This window comes from Primulina tabacum, chromosome 5 (genome assembly GCF_025594145.1).
Source record: "Primulina tabacum isolate GXHZ01 chromosome 5, ASM2559414v2, whole genome shotgun sequence".
In the NCBI taxonomy this organism is placed as follows: domain Eukaryota; kingdom Viridiplantae; phylum Streptophyta; class Magnoliopsida; order Lamiales; family Gesneriaceae; genus Primulina; species Primulina tabacum.
Genome location: NC_134554.1, coordinates 1,877,832 through 1,895,934, shown reverse-complemented (window position 1 = coordinate 1,895,934; position 18,103 = coordinate 1,877,832). Strand labels below are relative to the sequence as shown.

At 32.2% G+C, this 18,103-nt stretch overlaps 2 protein-coding genes across 2 annotated transcripts; one reads left to right on the top strand and one right to left on the bottom strand.

Annotated features, from left to right (window-relative positions):
- Positions 1–4,164, bottom strand: LOC142544546 (putative NOT transcription complex subunit VIP2). The gene is made up of 11 exons (XM_075651587.1): positions 4,024–4,164; positions 3,477–3,930; positions 3,227–3,388; positions 2,758–2,847; positions 1,989–2,071; positions 1,753–1,899; positions 1,271–1,588; positions 1,131–1,183; positions 1,006–1,047; positions 268–412; positions 1–124 (listed from the first exon to the last, which is right to left on the bottom strand). The coding sequence occupies exons 2-11, from the start codon at positions 3,529–3,531 to the stop codon at positions 68–70; spliced, it is 1,152 nt and encodes a 383-aa protein (XP_075507702.1). The 5' UTR covers positions 3,532–3,930; positions 4,024–4,164; the 3' UTR covers positions 1–67.
- A 9,669-nt stretch (positions 4,165–13,833) lies between these two features.
- LOC142545350 (protein IQ-DOMAIN 22-like) lies at positions 13,834–17,923 on the top strand. Its single transcript, XM_075652493.1, has 4 exons — positions 13,834–14,341; positions 16,256–16,456; positions 16,929–17,006; positions 17,089–17,923. Exons 1-4 carry the CDS (start codon positions 13,925–13,927, stop codon positions 17,857–17,859), a joined length of 1,467 nt encoding a protein of 488 aa, XP_075508608.1. The 5' UTR covers positions 13,834–13,924; the 3' UTR covers positions 17,860–17,923.
- The last annotated feature ends 180 nt before the right edge of the window (positions 17,924–18,103 follow it).

Sequence of the window (18,103 nt, the reverse complement as noted above, 5' to 3'; positions counted from 1 at the left end):
CAAATATGTATAATATCGTCCAACCCTAAGCAGAAGGGAGGAGAAATCATGACATTACAAATCATCCCTACAATGGGATTGCCGGGCTCTCCTCGATCATGTTGTAATACAGTACGACGTTATCCTGCGTCCGGCAAGGAAAAGAATAAGTACCCCAATTATCGTGTTTGGAAAATTGTGCTACATATAATGTCAAAGTGGTAACTAGAGATTATAAATGATTATTTTATGTTGATTTTATGAATAGAATTTCTCCTATGTTGCTACCTGTCTTACAGTCTGCCATGTAGTAGGGTCAAAACATACGTAGCAACCTACTTCATACGTAGCTTTCTTTACGGAAGGCGCTGAGTTCTCTACCGGAGTGAACCACATGCGGAGCTCTCTGTGGTAGTACCACCCTCTATCATGTCTGTGCAGAAATTGTGTCATTTCATTACGCGCGAGAAACAAACTTTACGGAAAATAACTTTTTTGGCCGGTTCACTAATTTTTCACATTTTGGTGCACTAAATTTTTAAAGATCGTCATCATACAAGGCCTATTATAACAAGTTAGAGTTTCCTATGAATGTGAAGCAATGGTTAGTATATATGAACTTGGAATGGTACATCACGCATTAAATAAATCCTAGCTTTCCTAATATGTGTAAATAACCTCGATACTTTTTGGATGAATTAAATTGTACACTACAAGAAAACAGCCACTTAGCGACTCTCTAAACCGCCGCGAACTAATGATGGCGACAGAACCGTCGCTGTAATAGGGTTGGCTTCTTTCCAAATAACCGTCGCTAATTCGCAAATGGAAATTGAGTGAGGATGAACAAGACTAGTTATCGTTAACCATATTTTCTAATGAACTCGAGGTTAATACTGCAAGTTAATGCACCAAACCCTCCAAGGGACTATTATTCTTTCTTGCAAAATTGCTATGGCTACAAAGAAATGCATACTCAACTAAAAAGAGAAATGTAAATCAAATATCACGATGAAAAATTCTTACAGTTCATTTGCCGCTAAGAGCTGCGCCTGGTCGTTTGGCATACTGCAAGATAGGAGACAAAATCTACAAAGATAAGCGCCGCTGAACCTACATTTTAAATTATCGAAAGGCCTTGAAGTAATTACCTGTAAAACACGTAAAATAACATCGGTCGATGGAACTTCTTGAAGTGACTTCGCTGCATGAATACAAGGCGACCCATTAATTAATAACAACATTAGTTTAATATGTTTGCACTACTTGACCAAACGGAATGGAAGAACACCTTCAATGGAGGAGGCTGTTTTGAAATGTAGCAGTCAGGAATATCATACTTCGGTCCTTCTTTGACAAGTTCGTCAGACCATGGAGATGCAAATTTTTGGTGCACAGGCTCTAGAGAATTCAATTCCAGGCCGAGGGAGTGCGGATCAACTCCCATAGCAAGAGCGGTTTTAGCCGGATTGACGCCTTTTATGATTTTTAACAAACCAAGCAAGCCATAGTCATCAGGTCCAAGTCGAGAGCCTTGCCGAGGATTAACTTCTTTGCCTCTTAAGGGATTATAGAAGCGATGTTGAGATTGCTGGACATGCTGATATTGCTGCATAAGATGAACGTAGAATCACAAGTCATTAGATATCCAAATTCCAAAACATCCTTTATTTTCTTTTTCACTGGGGAAAAATTTGCAGTGAAGAAATTTCTTGGAAAGGAGTGGATCAATTGAAGCTTAAATGATAACAGAAAGAATAGGATGTGCAATACCCCTGAACCATGAAAATGAAGATCTTGATTGCCTGGCTGTGGAAAAGAAAACCCGGCTCCGGTTATTGAAGAATCGTGATTTTGTTGCAAAGGATAATGTGAGTTTATGGCACCGGCACCAAACATAAAATCCGGAGATCTTTTCATCTAGTGGACAAAAGGTATTTAAGAATTAGATACTGGATACGTATTCACAAATGTTTAAGTAAACCACATTGCCAAGTACAATAACCTACTGAATATTGTTGAGATTGCACTAAATGTTCTTTCTGGTGCTGTGTTGCGCCATAATCAACGAAATTCCCGATGTTCAGACCTCCTGTCATAATTCCAAGAAAGAAAAGCAAATGGATTCATTGTATGATCAAGCTCGAGTAATGATAAATATTCCGTTGAAGTAAGTCTAGACAAACAGAATGAAATCAGCATCAGCCATTCATTTCTTGATAAAACACTTGAAAACCAAGCTAAATAATGGTTCAAACTCAAACTTCTCCATAGCATGATTTTCAAGCCAAATATTACATAGATTTAGTGCCAAAACAAGTGAAAATGATATATATACTTATCTATGACCCCTTCTTGTAAGTTTTATCGTTGACAACAATAATATGCCTGTCAGAATCACTTACTAAAATTAAAAATAATGATGCTTGTTTGAAATATTATCTGCAATCCTCTATTTAATTAGTGCTCCCTTGCCTTTTCTAGGATTACATAGTGTTTTTTGTGGAAATATCGTCTTAGTGCTGCATGGTACTTAAATTTCATAACTCAGCCCATAATAAAACCATTGGAAGTTTAATAAATTCATAATTACTATGAGAATTAAAGCACCTTCATATGGCGACCAAGAGGAACAATATTCATTTGGAAAGCCAAAATATTGATTATGTTGAAAAAAACTAAAGTTATTGGTTCGCTTTGAAATTGTACAGTAAGAAAATTCACCCATTATTATAGAAAAACAATTTAAAATTTTAGTTGCTCTTTAATCATAATTACCTGGTTCACCTTGAGAATCACCAATTGAAGAATAGTATCCGGATTGGTGGCACAAGTCATTGACACCAACACTAGCAGCATCATCTCCATCTGAGTTATTTGGCAATCCCATATAACTAAAATGATCGGTCTCATCTTGAAATTGGTTTTGTTGAAGTGCAATAGGAGCCCTAAATTGAGAATTTCCAGGAATGGGGACCATACAAGGAGCTAAAAAATCCAAATGTTACTTGAGTAGTAGTAAAAGAGAATGAAATTGGTGTAGATATTTGTAACATTTAGTTTTGCATGATTTGTATGTCTATAAATTCAAATAAAGAATGCTTCAATGCAACTTAAAAAAAAAAACAAATCTGCAGCATTATTATTGCTATGCAAGCAATGCTAAACTTTTCAGTTTCTGAGTATGATGCTACCACTATTGTTGTACTACTTGGAAAATCATATGTAATAAATGTATAGTATTTACCGGACATGTTAAAACCAAAAGCAGGACTATGGACATTAGCCAACTCAGTAGAACGCGAACTGCTACCGTCTGCACTAACAAAACCACCAATAGAATTGGCAATTTGCCCTATATGTCCCATATTTGGAACCAAAGGTGGCCTATTTGGAATCAAAGTTGGCCCTGAAAACACAAAATATGATTGAAAAACAAGGCTATTGATTCAATACATTGCAAACAAGTTGTAATTATGGGTTTGAAAAACTTATACCCCCAGTATTTGTGACGCTCGAAAGCCCATATGAGCTTCCAAAATACAGCTGCATCAGATGGTCAATTACAATTTTGGATTTCTGAACAAACAAGGTAGTAGAGATGTTTCTACTTTGAAGATATTTTTCTCATCACTGCAATTTTTTTCTTTTTAACAAGGGGGTGGGATTTCTGTATTTAGAAGCCATGACCTCTCCCAAATATGAGAGAGGTGATGCCACTTGATCAAGTGGTTCTCAAAACAATTTTAGATAATTAGTAGTGTAGTTATACCTGAGAAGGTTCATCGGTTAAAATATGTGGTGTGTTTCGCACACTCGACACACTTCCTTGAGCTTGTTGGACGCCACTTGGAAGACCGACAATATTTGTTGAATTTCTTGATGCATATGATCCAGGCAAATACCTATTAAAGCTCCCGTGAATATTGTTGTGAAGCCGTTCATTGTTTCCTGCATTGGGAAAAGAAGTTTTTTGTTAATTCAACCATTACAACATCTATGAAAAATTAGATTTTACTAAATCGAGCAACTTGGAATATATACCATCAGACTCGTTCGAAACTACACTTGATGAACCAAATGAAGTAGAATAAGGATTCATAAAAGTTCTTCTACTGGTATGATCTGCACGGCTTGAATTAGACTTGTTTGACGTCTTTGGTGTCCACATTTTCCACTTAAATAACTACAAGATATTCAAATAAGCACAAATTAATAAATCTCTTTTGTCTTTCAAAATATGTATGCATCATGACGCATATAACAACTAAAGATCGCAAAAAAATAAGAATCTAAGAACCATTTTCCTGTCCACGTGCATTTTCTTAATATGCATAGTAATTTTCAGATAAATTTGAAGTCGCTAATATCAATCAGTGCATCCACCGTGCAACCATAATTTATAATTCAATTGACTCAAACTTGATTCCATAAATCTCGTAACTTACAACGGTAAATGTACAACGACGATTTTTAAGCGACACAAATGTAAGTGCACGATCGATGGTCACAAAATTGATTTTCTTAACGGTTAACGGTCGAATAAATTTGTTTCTTTTTCTTTGTGCATGAAAATCCAATCTCTGTCTAAAAACCCACCAAACATAAGTTAGCTAGATCTGTATTTTGAATTATCTAAGCACCAAGATCTCATTTGTGATAGAGTGATTCTCTTAGAAAAAGGTTTACCAAGTAAAAAAGATCTCTTCATTCAATTATTGTTCCTTGAAATAATTTACTCAACTAAATCAATTCCAGAAAACTCCATGAAAAAGAAGAGATCTAAAGCAAAATAGAAGTCTTTAAACTTCAGTTCTTAACCCATGCAATAACCACATCCACACAAACATCATAAATTCAACAAAAACAAAAACAAAAACAAAAAACTCTTGATTTTTTTTCTGGAATTCGATTCAAACATATGCATGCTACCCAGATGGTTATAAAACCTTAAAACACATGAATTCAATAAAAAAAATCAATGAAAATCCGATCTAATCAACCTGTATCAGGGAAAAAACAAAAACAAAAATGATAAATATCTCAGCCACCTTCAAGAAAACTGGAAAAAGAAAAAATGGTTAATTAGAATTTTGAATGTAAAAACAAATTTAGACTTTTTAATTCGTGAAAAGAAGTTCTCACTAAATCTTCAGTGGTGAGCAAGAGCCGTTGCAGAGAAGTATATGCTTAAGTTGGCTGGCTGAAACTGATACATGACTCTCCTTTATATAGGAAGACTCTCCATTGTCTACGGTGCTGGCATTGTACAGTTCTCTACAATGCTCCTTTCTAATATTTATTTTGATTTAGTAAATTTTATTTTTGCATCATGATTATTACTTATTTTCGAAAAAGACTACTTTATATTCGCTTTTGTTTCCAACAATTCTCTTGATGTTATTTTTTTGTAGATTGTTATAAAGAAATAAAATATATACGAGTTTTTTTTTTGTCTTTCAAAATTTTTTACGTATGCATGGGATGGACATCATCATCGAAGATACAACAATCTTATTTTTTATTTTGAGCATTTTTTGGGGGATCCTGTTGAACTTCAAAGTTACTATGTCAAATTTTCATAAAATTTTCTTTTCCTCATGTGTGCTGAAATTTAATAAAAATGTTCAAAAAAATTATCATGACTTACTAAACAGAGTTCATTTGGAGACTTGTATTTAACTTTTAAAAATAATATCATGTTAATATTTGATTGAATTTACAATGAAACAAAATGATTTACATCCAAACAACGTTCGCAACCACATCTTTTACAATACTAAACCCTGTAAAAAGATTTCAAGATGTGTGAATTCAAACAATCAAGGTAATATTATGATGTTTACAAATCAAGGGAAAAAATCAAATATTTAATGCATGTGATCTTCATTGGCGATTCTTTATATTTAAAGCAAGTAACTTTATAATTTTTAAATAAATTGAGCTTATCTTGAAGAATTCTTTACATTTGACTTTATTTGTATCTCATTGTATTTAAAAAAATTAATATAAAAATTGAAACCATAAGTTATCAATATGCATTTATATATGTTAAATTGCATTGAGGAAAAAACGCCTTGACAAACATTGTATATTTTACTTTAAAGAAAAGCTTTACTTTATTTATTAATTATTTAAACATCTTACCTTTTTATTAAAATCAATTTTTTTATTTGACTTTAAATGTTTATTTTTACTTTTGGTCTCAAAAACACGTATTATTTCCCAAAATGCCTCCTTTTCCATGTATTATTATTCATAAACTTTGAATTCAAAAAATACTGTATCTTTTCACCAAATAATTTACCACATATAGAATTAGATTTTGTATTTAATTGCAAGCATCATGTGTCAAGTTTTCCTGATAAACATAAACGAGGAGAAAATTATTTAAAATATATATATAATTAATTTTGGCGGTTCTTTCCTCTGAAAATTATTAAAATATATGCCAAGATCATAGCCATGGCATAATAGAGGGAAAACTAATTATGGCCAAGACATTTAAATTATTGTTATAATCATATGTCTTAATGATCTTTTTTTAATTAATTCCAAATAATGAATGTCATTATATATTATCGTTATTTAATTATATGTATTATTATAGATGGATTATGCGCCTTCCGTATCTGATTTTGTTATTTTTCACACTATTATAATCTAACTTTTAAATTTTTGTGAAGAAGGAAAGCATTTATAGATTGATTAAATATACCTACTATATATTATAAGTGAGTGAAATTCATTCTAGTAAGTAAATTATTTATTTATTATTAAACTGAGATTCATTTTAATAAGTAAAAAATATTGTGGGGCGAATAATACCTGAAAGTATGACATATATTTCGAGTGTTTGCGACACTTTGTCATGTATTTCATACCATACAAATATATAGCGAGAGATATAGAATAAATGGAGGATAAGAATCCCTAAATGAGCATAATGTTTTTTAAAAAATATAGAACCTCGAATTTGTCAGTCATAAGTTAAGTATATATTTATCCACTAGTTGTAGTTTAATTAAATTTACGTTTGGATTGATATATTTTAAATTCACAGTGACTTTCAAGTACAGTCGATATTAATTTCATTTAAAATTCATACAAAAATCCATTCTTTAATTCGAACACTTCCATCCAAACGCAACATTATATTTGAGTTCTCGCCGAACACTCCGTGATTTTAAAAATGGTGAATAAAACATCTTGCAAATTGGATATATATACCTGAGTATGTAAACACATGGCATAAATGTGCTTATTTTTCGAACAAAGGGATGTAAAATCCCATTAATTATATGTAGGGGTTTCATTATTTTTTTGCAATTTTATTAATGTGTAAAATGCTATTTGGACTTTGGTAATTTTGTTCTGTTATTTTGTGGAAGCTACGAACAAGTGGATAGGGAAATGGATTAATTTAAGTTGGGCTTTCTATGACTTATATAAATATTCGGGCTTATAACCCAAAAAAAAAAAAAAAAAAAAAAAAAAAACAGAAGGGCCAAATTAAACTTGTTGGCCTCCACAATTGTTTTTTTTTTTTTAACTCGAAGTACCTTAAACTTAAAATGCCTTCCATCTACACCCAAGGACGGCAAAAATGGATACTGTGTATTAGAAATAGTGTTTCATATTGTGAAAACGTATATTTCAAGGATACTGTGTATGCATAGGTTGAACTCTGGTGTTAGCTAAGTTTAATTCATTTTTCCAGTTCAATGCAATCTTCTTCCTTCCCGCCATGTTTTAACATCTTGTTCCTGACTCCCAAGCTTATACTGGGTTTAGACCAATATAGAGTTAACTCCGACGAATTGGTAACAGAGAAGATCTTTTTTACACGTCTCTTTTACGTTCATGAAAATAGAAGTATATTTATCGTCTGTTATGCATGGAGCAATAATTTGTCGTCTCAAATATTGGGAAATAATTGAACGTGTTATGCGGTAGTACATAAGCTGTTTTATTATATTAAATATTTGAATAGCATGATTACCGTCATTTGTAATTTTTTAGTAAAATGACAAATTCCGTTTACAATTACCACTAAAGTTATTACCATGTATTTGATTCTGGTAATATAAAAGATAATAAAATTACCGGATTTGACTAATTGAAACTATTAGTAAGTTGATGGAAACATGCCGTCGATGGTGATGGTATAATTTATTTATTACATAAATTAAGATGAATATCAAATATATCTGCTGTTGAGAAGACTTCAAATTTTGCTTAATTAACATGAGACATAGTATTGCTGTAATATAAATATTTTATATGGAAAAAAAAACAAATTAAATCATTTCAGAAATTAATTTTTTTTAAAACAATATATTTTAATGAATCACTCGACACATGCATATCAAATCAATGGGATAGGATGGATATAGACGTAGCGGTAGGTCATAATATGGAGAAAAAATAGGGGTAGCAGACAAGGACGTACAAACCCATGCACGTGATGCGAATTCCCAAACTGGCAGTAAAAGTAGTGCTGCCATTTCTGTACTTTGCATGATTTTTCTATTTCATGTTTTATTATTATTTAAATATATATATACTTCTGTAATAAAGTTTGCTGTGTTGTCTTTTCAATTCTGATTCAGCCTGAAATCGGGTCCCATGATTAGAATTCATGGTCTTTTTTTTTCCTACTCCAAATAACAGTTTTAGGAATTAACTATTTCCTCGTATATAAAAAAATATTAATTATTCACCGTTGGTATTGTCCCGCGGATGACATCAAACTTTCTAATCTCTGCAATACACATAGATAGGTTTATCGTGAGATGATTACGTGAATTTTTAACTGTGAGATTAGTCAATTTTATCGATATTCACAATAAAAAGTAATATTTTTAGCATAAAAAGTAATATTTTTTCATAGATGACCCAAAGAAAATATCCGTCTCACAAATACGACTCGTAAAACCATCTCGCATCAATTTTTGCAACAATATAATATTATATATCAACACATTCGTTTGGGCTGTTAAATATTCTATATTGGTTAGGTTAAATTTTTAAAAAATTGTATATATAAATTTGAATAGTTTTTTTTATTGAACTAATTTTTTTAATTAAATTAGGTTTCATTTTTAAGTTAACATAGTATAAATACAAATTTTCATATTGGGACCAAGACCATGGCCGGCTTCGCCTGCTCCCCTGGTTGGGGCCTCTAATTTTTTTAAAAACTTTATTTTTTCATTTAAAATTTCTGTAGGCTCTCAATTATTTTGTTGAAATTACGTTGTCAACTTTTTGTATATTTGATTTTTCTTTACTTTAAGTAAAAAAACATAGAATTTCGTAATTTGTTCATTCGGTTCTTTTACTGATTTTTAAGTATAATTATTTCTCACATCTGTTAGTATTTAAATTTAAATTATAATTTATATTTATTCAGTTTTATTTTGACAAAAATCGATTATTTACCCTTCTTTAGTTTAATAATTATTATTTTGTATGTGTGTGTGTGTATATATATATGTATCTATATTCATCTATGCCTCGTAAGATTATGAATTGATAATTCATTGAGATATTTTTTACTTTATTTTTTTCTCCTTCAAGATATTTGTTTATGTCATTTTTTAAAATTGCACAGATTTGAAATTTTGATTAAAATTGAATCGATTGTGTCGATAATATCTTCTCGGGAGCTTTGACAATGAATAAATGAAGTGTTTAATCTTCTATATCAATTTAAAATACGTTTTATATGTGCTTATATCTAAATCTTTGTTAGTTTTTTTTGTTTTTCTATTGGTGGTCAGCGTGTATTTACTTATGAGCTCATATGTAATATTTTTAGAATAGGTCTCTTGTGAGACGGTCTCACGAATTTTTATCTGTGAGACGGGTCAACCATACCGATATTCACAATAAAATGTAATATTCTTAGCATAAAAAACAATAATTTTTCACTAATGACCTAAATAAGATATCCGTATTACAAAATACGATCTGCGAGAACATCTCACACAAATTTTTGTCATATTTTTATATTCAATAAAAAAAATTATATAGGATATTTACCTAAAAATTAGCCTAGAACAATGACATAACCATGATTATTAATATATTCAGACTAGGATATTAAACTTTTAAATCATTTAATTTTTTAAAATTAAATTGTTCAAACTAATATCAAATCAATCGATAATTAATATAGAAAAATCTAAAAATTAGGTCACTCGGACTAAATCCTTTGGACATATTATTTTATATATGTCACTCGGGCTAAATCCTTTGGCCATATATATCAATCTAAAATTAATATATAAAATTAATGTTACTCCATTCATCTATAATGAATTTAATTTCCCGTAGCTAGCTCCATGATTGAAGTTCCATTATTGGCTGCGCCAATTTATTCGACCACGGCCGCATTCACACGTTGCCGACTTTTTTTATTCTTGTCGGATTTTTCTTTAAATCGACAAAAATAACGTCAAATTCTCGATCGAGGTACAATAATTTTTATCAGCATTTGAATCGTTTACATACATATATATTGACTTGTTCATTGATAGCATCATTTCATCAATGAGCGTGTGCGACTTTTAGTTAATATTCAATTTTGCACGTCGTATTTATAATTATATTAAATGGCGAATTCAGAAAATTTTGATGTTAAGTGCAGTGGAAGCCGAAGGTTCTTGTCTTATAATATTACATGGACAAATCTTAGCCAACTATCCTATCACGAGAGCAATGTCTACATGGGTAAGATGAAATAAACCTATCTTCAAGATAGATAATATATATATATATTTATTGAGAAGGAGAGAAGGACCAAGAGAAGTGAAAGAAAAAGCAGCGGTTGCTTGGATTGCAAAACAGGGATGCAAATTCTACGTAGATACTTTTGTCAGGTTTTACTTGTGATTCACACATTTTTTTGTTCTTTCTTCTCCAACCCGATTTGATGAATCCAAACACCCACTGCTCAGCCGTATTTTTTGTCTCCATTTCTTTTTTCTTTTTCTTTTGGCCCAAAAATCATTTTATCCGACATAAAATATTTAGTCTCGTTAAAACTAAAACGACTTTATAGGGTGAACTTCGAGGGTAATTATTAATAATCGATAAAAAAAATTGTTTTATACTAATAAAATAAAGTTATGATTCAATAAATATATATTCAACAACCGGATTGCTTGTTATAAGAAAGTAATGATTTAAATGTGCATTAATTTACCGATATACTTAATCGACTATTTGGTTATATATTTAATTCAGTTTATTTATGACTGCACTTCTTTAATAATAATTTATTGATTTGTATTTACATTAATAAATTAGAAACATTCAATCATTAAAATTATTAACCTATAAGTGTATTATTTAAATGTTTTAAGAAAAAAATAATAATATATTATTTAAATTATATTTTATTTTGTAGGGAAAAAAATGATGCTCCTCGTATCAATGGCAACTAAGCATGTAAAAAAAGTGTCATTAGTCGAAAATAAGGAAACAAAGCAAAAAGGTTTCTGCCCGATTAGGTCGGTGGCAGACAGCCTGAGTTAGCTATTCCGAATCCCAAACATATGATGCGACGTCGCTCTGACCGTAGCAACTGGCTCTTCGTGCTCTCCTGTTTATTTTATTTTGTAAAATGATTATTAATTGATTTTAATTTTTTTGAAAAAAATATAGCAGTCTGCTTGTGTATAAATTTTTTATAAAATATTACAGAGAAAACTAAAAAATTGAGTCACGAGTAATCATCATGTTGGAAAATATATGTGCTAATGATTTAATTATATATATATATAATTAAATATTTTTTAAAAATAAAATAGAATCTTTTAAATAAATAACCAACCACTAATTGGAATTTTTATCTACTAGCTAGTGTGTCGGCACTTTCGTAATATTTAATTATTTTACGTTTTGGAATTTTCGCAGATCAAAAGGTCGATAATTGTAACAAATGTGTCATTTTTATACCTAAAAAATAATAATTTTTTTATTTGGTAAATCGGCTAACCGACAATCCACGACACGCAAACGTTGGGAAAAACAAAAACCAAAATGTATTTATAATCTATTTTGTTGATCAAGTCCACATTACGTTTGACTCCTATATATGCACATTCAGGATTTGAAAAGGGACATGCATTGATACTTGACAGTGATGTCTCAAGGTTTTATAAAAAGTTCATTTGTACAAGAAAAATTTAATAGAAAAACAAAACCAATAATAACAATAAAAGATGAGTACATTTCTTGTGATACGATCTCACGAATCTTTATCTGTGAGACGAGCCAATCCTACTGATATTCACAATAAAAAATAATACTCCTAACATGAAAAGTAATACTTTTTCATGGATGACCCAAATAAGAGATCCGTCTCACAAAATATGACACGTGAGACTGTCTCACACAAGTTTTTGTCATAAAAGATCTAGTTAATTGATAAAAAAATTCTTTTAAAAAAATATTTAAGATAGGAGGTCTTTCATATTATTTATTAATTTGGGAAGAAAAGAAGCAAAAAATTTGGCTTAAATTTTAATTGGGGATGTTATATCGGAAATATTCCAAGCACATATATGGAAGATATTGATGTCTGTCTGGAAATGATTTCATCTTGTAATTTGTTTTCACTTTAAATAATGTGATGGGACTCGTTTGGCGTCACATTATTACTTTATACAATTTTTTTTTAATTTTATTTTATGTTTTCCAGTAAAATAAATAAGTTTACTATAGAATTCTTTTTTCTTTACTTCCAAATTCAAAAGATACTAAATCTGCTTAATTTTGTACGATAACCGGTTGTTTGTTCCTGTTAGTTATGAGTCAACGGGCTGCATCATTAAACCCTGAATATTAATTATTAAATACAATATATGGAATTATTCCATATTGATTATGTTCTTTATTTCTAGGAAATGGTGGGTAAAATACTTATGCTTGGAAATGGAAAATACATGTTTCGAAAGCAATTATGATTTCATCGGAAGACGTTTCAGCATTTAGTTTGACAACTTATTTTTTTTTAAATAAAAATATATAATTCAAATTTATTTTAATTTTTATACAAGAACTCATTTTCCGATGGGTCGACTGCGACGGCGGTGTGGGTGCCGATGATTTTGGATATACCAGATGAATAAAATTGGAAAAATAGGATGGATTAAGAGTTTAATAAATAATCATAGCGAGATGATTATTTTATCCCAGTTAATATAACCTAATCATTTATAGGAGTGATTAACTTGGTTAAATAAAAATCCTATCAAACATGAGATTAGATGGGTTAAAAAACAATAAACCCACCTAATCTCTTGTACCAAATGTAGTATTGATGATTTATTGATTCTAATTTACTTATATACAGATTATCTAACCAAACTTCTCATCTTGGTGGGAAGCAAACAAAATCGACTCAATTTAGAATGTGTTCAAATATACTCCAATCGATTGTGAAAGTATGAAATATTATTATTTGCAAGCCGTTTATTATATTTAATTTATTTTTTTATGGAAACATATTTAAATGTACATTAAAAAAATGCCATGATTCTATATGCTAGTCAACAATCCACTAAACAAATTTAATGTGAACTCGAAATTTAATTCAAATTAAACTGAAATTCTCACAAGTTTATTTATCGAAATTTGAGCAGACTATCGTAGCAACTCAAAAATCTAACAACGTTATTTAATTTATTCGGTTGCAATCTTAAAATTCACAATTATTATAAAATAATTAAAGATCTTTTGTATTTATAAAATTTAAATTAATTTAAATTAATTAATAAATACTCCCATTTTCTATTTTTCTTTACTTTTTAAGTTCTTTTTTTTATTATTATTATTATTTATTTGCAGTGAGTACTGAAGAAACATCTGCACTCTCTCTTACAAAATGGCTTCTTCTTCATCACACTCTGATCACTCGTAAATCAGCGAAACCATGGGAAAGGCTTCGAAATGGTTCAGAGCTCTGCTCGGACTCAAGAAATCAGATCCAAACCCGAACACACACCAAATCCCTCAACCGCCGACGAAAAAATGGAGCTTCGCCAAGTCCCACAAAGAAAAAGGTCTCCCGAAATCACAGCACGTCGTAATCACGGACGATAATGACCCAAGCCGCCACGCAGTCGCTGTGGCCGCAGCCACAGCTGCTGTTGCGGAGGCTGCCGTCGCGGCCGCTAAGGCTGCAGCTGTGGTAGTTCAGCTAACCAGCGGCACCGGGAAGAGTACATCGACAGTCCCGGGATTCAGTCGTATGAGCACGGCGGCTTGCGTTAGCCAAACTGGCGCAGGGCGTGGGAGCCGGAAGGATCGGGCGGCCGTTACGATTCAGTCGCATTTTCGTGCTTACCTGGTAAGTTAAGCGTTATATACTTTCCATTTTCTATTATCCGTTTACCCGTACTTCCCGTTCAATTTTCGTACTACGCAATCGGAATTTCATTTCGAGTGATGGTCCCTTTTTAGATAATAATTTTTAAACCAGTTGGCAATGAACTGGTTATCATGGAATTAAATGCCGCTGTTGCTAAAAATTTCGGAATTAAATTATCTTGGCGTACTTCCTTTACATATACGGGTATCTTTGTCTTTATGCGCATCTGAGCTGTTTTCTAGCAATAACGTTTCATATTCTAAGGTGTGTTCAGATCGAATATGTGGCAATTTTAAGGGAAAGGTTGTGCCTTTCAGGATGAGACTTGAATTTTTTTCTTGAAATTTTACAGGAAATTCCTTTGTCTTGCATGAGTAAGAGGGCAGTAGTTTTGGTTCTCTGATATTTCTAGAAAATTTATTCGAGTTGTGGGCATTGGTGTATTTTTGTTTTCATCAGTTCTCAAGAAATTTGCTGTTCTGTGATATGTATGAATGACCCATTAGCAGGTGAAGAAAAAAAGGATGATGTGAGATGGGGTCCAAGTCTAGGCTTGAAGCCGTGTGGACCTGCATGCATTAATAAAAGTGGTTACTCTACAATGGAGTTATTTTAAGTATCTTCTTTGAAAATACAGTGACGTAGAGTTTAATGCATTTATTGATCTTAATATTCTTGCCTACAAATTTATCAACTCTATTTAATTCCTGATGGGTTTTATACGTATTATTAAACATGAAAGTTTCCTTTCTTTTGTTTCTATTGTGTACAAATTTCAGTAATTATATCTACACAATGTAAAACAGTGGATATCTACTGGGAATGGTGGTCTAGCTAGGCATGCTATTGTCTCAAATAGAGGTTTAAAAATTGTGCCTTTTTTCTTGAAAAACAGAAGACCATCTGTCTGTCAAATGTGCTCCCCACTCGACTAATCATTCGGGTATGCACATGGTTCGGGTCATAGTTCTTAATGAGTTAATTATGTCGGTTAGGGTTGAAATATTTTGATATCAAATTGCCCCAATAATTTGGTGTTTGAAAATGCATTATTATGCTGATAGGAAAGTATGTATCTATAATGAATTTGACATGTGAATTTTTTTGCTTCCAATTTCTTTCATTCAAATATCTGGTGAATGTAAGTTTACACTGCTGGTGATGAAATGAATCAAGAATCTTGGGGTACGGGTTAGTTTAACTCCAAAACTTGGGAACTAGTGTCCCCATTTGATTGGAGAGTTCTTTCTCGTTCTATTTCATTTTAGATTCAAAGTTTTCCAAGTTGAGTTTGCTTTATATCTATTACTTTGTATGTGTAAAAGATTTTATGTTCACTTTTTTCTTCACTTTGTGTCTGATTCCCATTTTTTTAAATGTCAGACGTTTAACTTGAAAGACTTTTGAAGTCAAATTCAATTTTCATGTGGCGCCAACACGTTTGCCAAAATCTTTCAATTTTTTTTTACATGGTTGTTGTGTATGGCCCATGGCTCCATTATTGGTGATGGTTGTTTAAGTTTGGTTAAAAGATTCATCAAATGCTAATTGATTCTGTACTTCTTTCACTTTATGTAACAATATATGTTGTTAATAAATAATTGTCACTTGTTGCGGTTTAGTCTATTGCACTTCGCTGTAATGAATTTGTTGAATGGTGGTCCGCATCTGGCTTGATTTATAATTTGACTTCAATGTTTTGATTATTTCATATTTTTATATATTCCAACTTTTATAAATGTCGAATTTTTTTCACCTTCATGTTCTCTCGATTCGAATTCATACCTTACATAAATCGTTATTTCACCACGGTTAATTTTACGAATGTTTTGTTTCCTACCCACTGGATATTCGGAACCAGCACGATTATTAATATTTTCTGAACATGTGTAGTCAAGAAGAGCTCTACGGGCCTTGAAAGCACTAGTCAAACTTCAAGCATTGGTGAGGGGTCACCTTCTGAGGAAGCAGACTGCAGATGTTTTGCGACGAATGCAAGCCCTAGTACGAGCTCAAGCAAGAGCCCGAGCTGGGGGCTTTTTGATTTCTGATTCCCAATATTCTTGCCTGAACTCTTCCCACTTCAGTTATCATGTAAGAAAATACTCGATTTTCCCTCTTCCTACTTTTTAAATTTTGAATTTGAATTGGTCTGTGTCATGGGTATGGACCATTCTTGACTGTCTTTTCTTTTTTCTTTTTATTTCCAGTCACTGAAAATACACACTACTTTATGAGACGAGCAGTTGCCATGCTTGTCAAGTGTGTAAACAGGTCATGTGAAAAGTTGCTAAAACAAATTTTGTGGTGGAACCTACTTTATCGCCCCTGCAGTTGATGATATATAATATCTGATTTTTGTTTGACTTTATGAACGTTAGAAGTGTAGTTTCGATTAGATTTTGTACCCTGTAGGTGAATACATTGAATATTCAAAATCTTCGGAAATCTCGTCAAATTTGTGTTAAAATAATTTCTTCCTTCTTTACCTTTTATTCCTCATCAAGGAAGGCCAATATTTTTGTATCGATAGGTGTTGTGGTGCTCAACTATTTTGCATTTTTAGGGTCCACCAACTCCTGAGAAAATTGAGCATGTTGTTCGGACAAGGAGTATGAAGCATGAACAATTATCGATGCTCAAGGTGATTAAACCTTCCCTCTTTTACCCTGGATTATTGCCTTTTCTTTGAGATACAACTGATCATGACTAAAATGTATATGCAGAGAAACGGTTCAAGATCTAGTGGCAATGTCTCGTTTGATGCAGAAAAACTACCAACAATCTGCAATAGAATGGATTGTAGATTGGGTGAAAGATCACGGGAACAAGGACTTCGTGCAAGCAGTGGTCCCGCAGATGATGAAAGAAGTGATAAGATTCTTGAAGTTGACACAGGAAAACCCCATTCCACTCCTAAGTGTAGAACAATCTTCCATGCTTCTCATCCTAGCCTTGGCTCCGATCTAAATTGTCAAAGCTTTTCAACATCCAAGGACTCCACAGTGCATCAAACAGTTATGAGTCCAACCTCTGGTGAAGTTCAATCTATGAGCCCTCTGAAATTTCCTCAAGACATTGATGAAACTGCTTTCTGTACTGCGGACAACAGCCCACAATTCTATTCAGCATCATCAATGGGTGGCAGCTCTAAAAGAGGAGCATTTACCCCTTCGAAAAGTGATGGCTCGAGAAGTTATCTAAATGGTTACACCGACCACCCAAACTACATGTCTTACACTGAATCTTCAAAAGCCAAGGCACGATCCCTCAGTGCTCCAAAACAAAGACTTCGATACGACAGATCAGGGTCTACAAAGAGATACTCTGTACATGGATGCCATGAGTCAAGGTTGAATGCCCATACCCAGAGAGTTTCTGCACTGCATGCCAACTTCGCAAACAAAGCTTATCCAGGGTCTGGTCGATTGGACAGGCTTGGAATGCCTATCGGAGAAGATATCACTGGTTTTAGTGGTCATTGGCACAGATATTAGTTGCTTTTGGTTTGATTTCTTTTTATTTACTCATATCATCCGTAGTTCAACTAGCTTCCTTTCCCTCAACATGTTGCAGCAGGTTAGATTTGCAGTAGTTTAATCTTTCAAAACGTTCAAGTTTCATCTTCAGCAAATTACTAAATAACGATTTACGCAAGTGAGTGAAGGAAAAACTTCCGTAATTGTTTGGCCCTGTCGCCTGTCTTTTGTATTGCATGGATGCTACACGTTAACCCTGAAA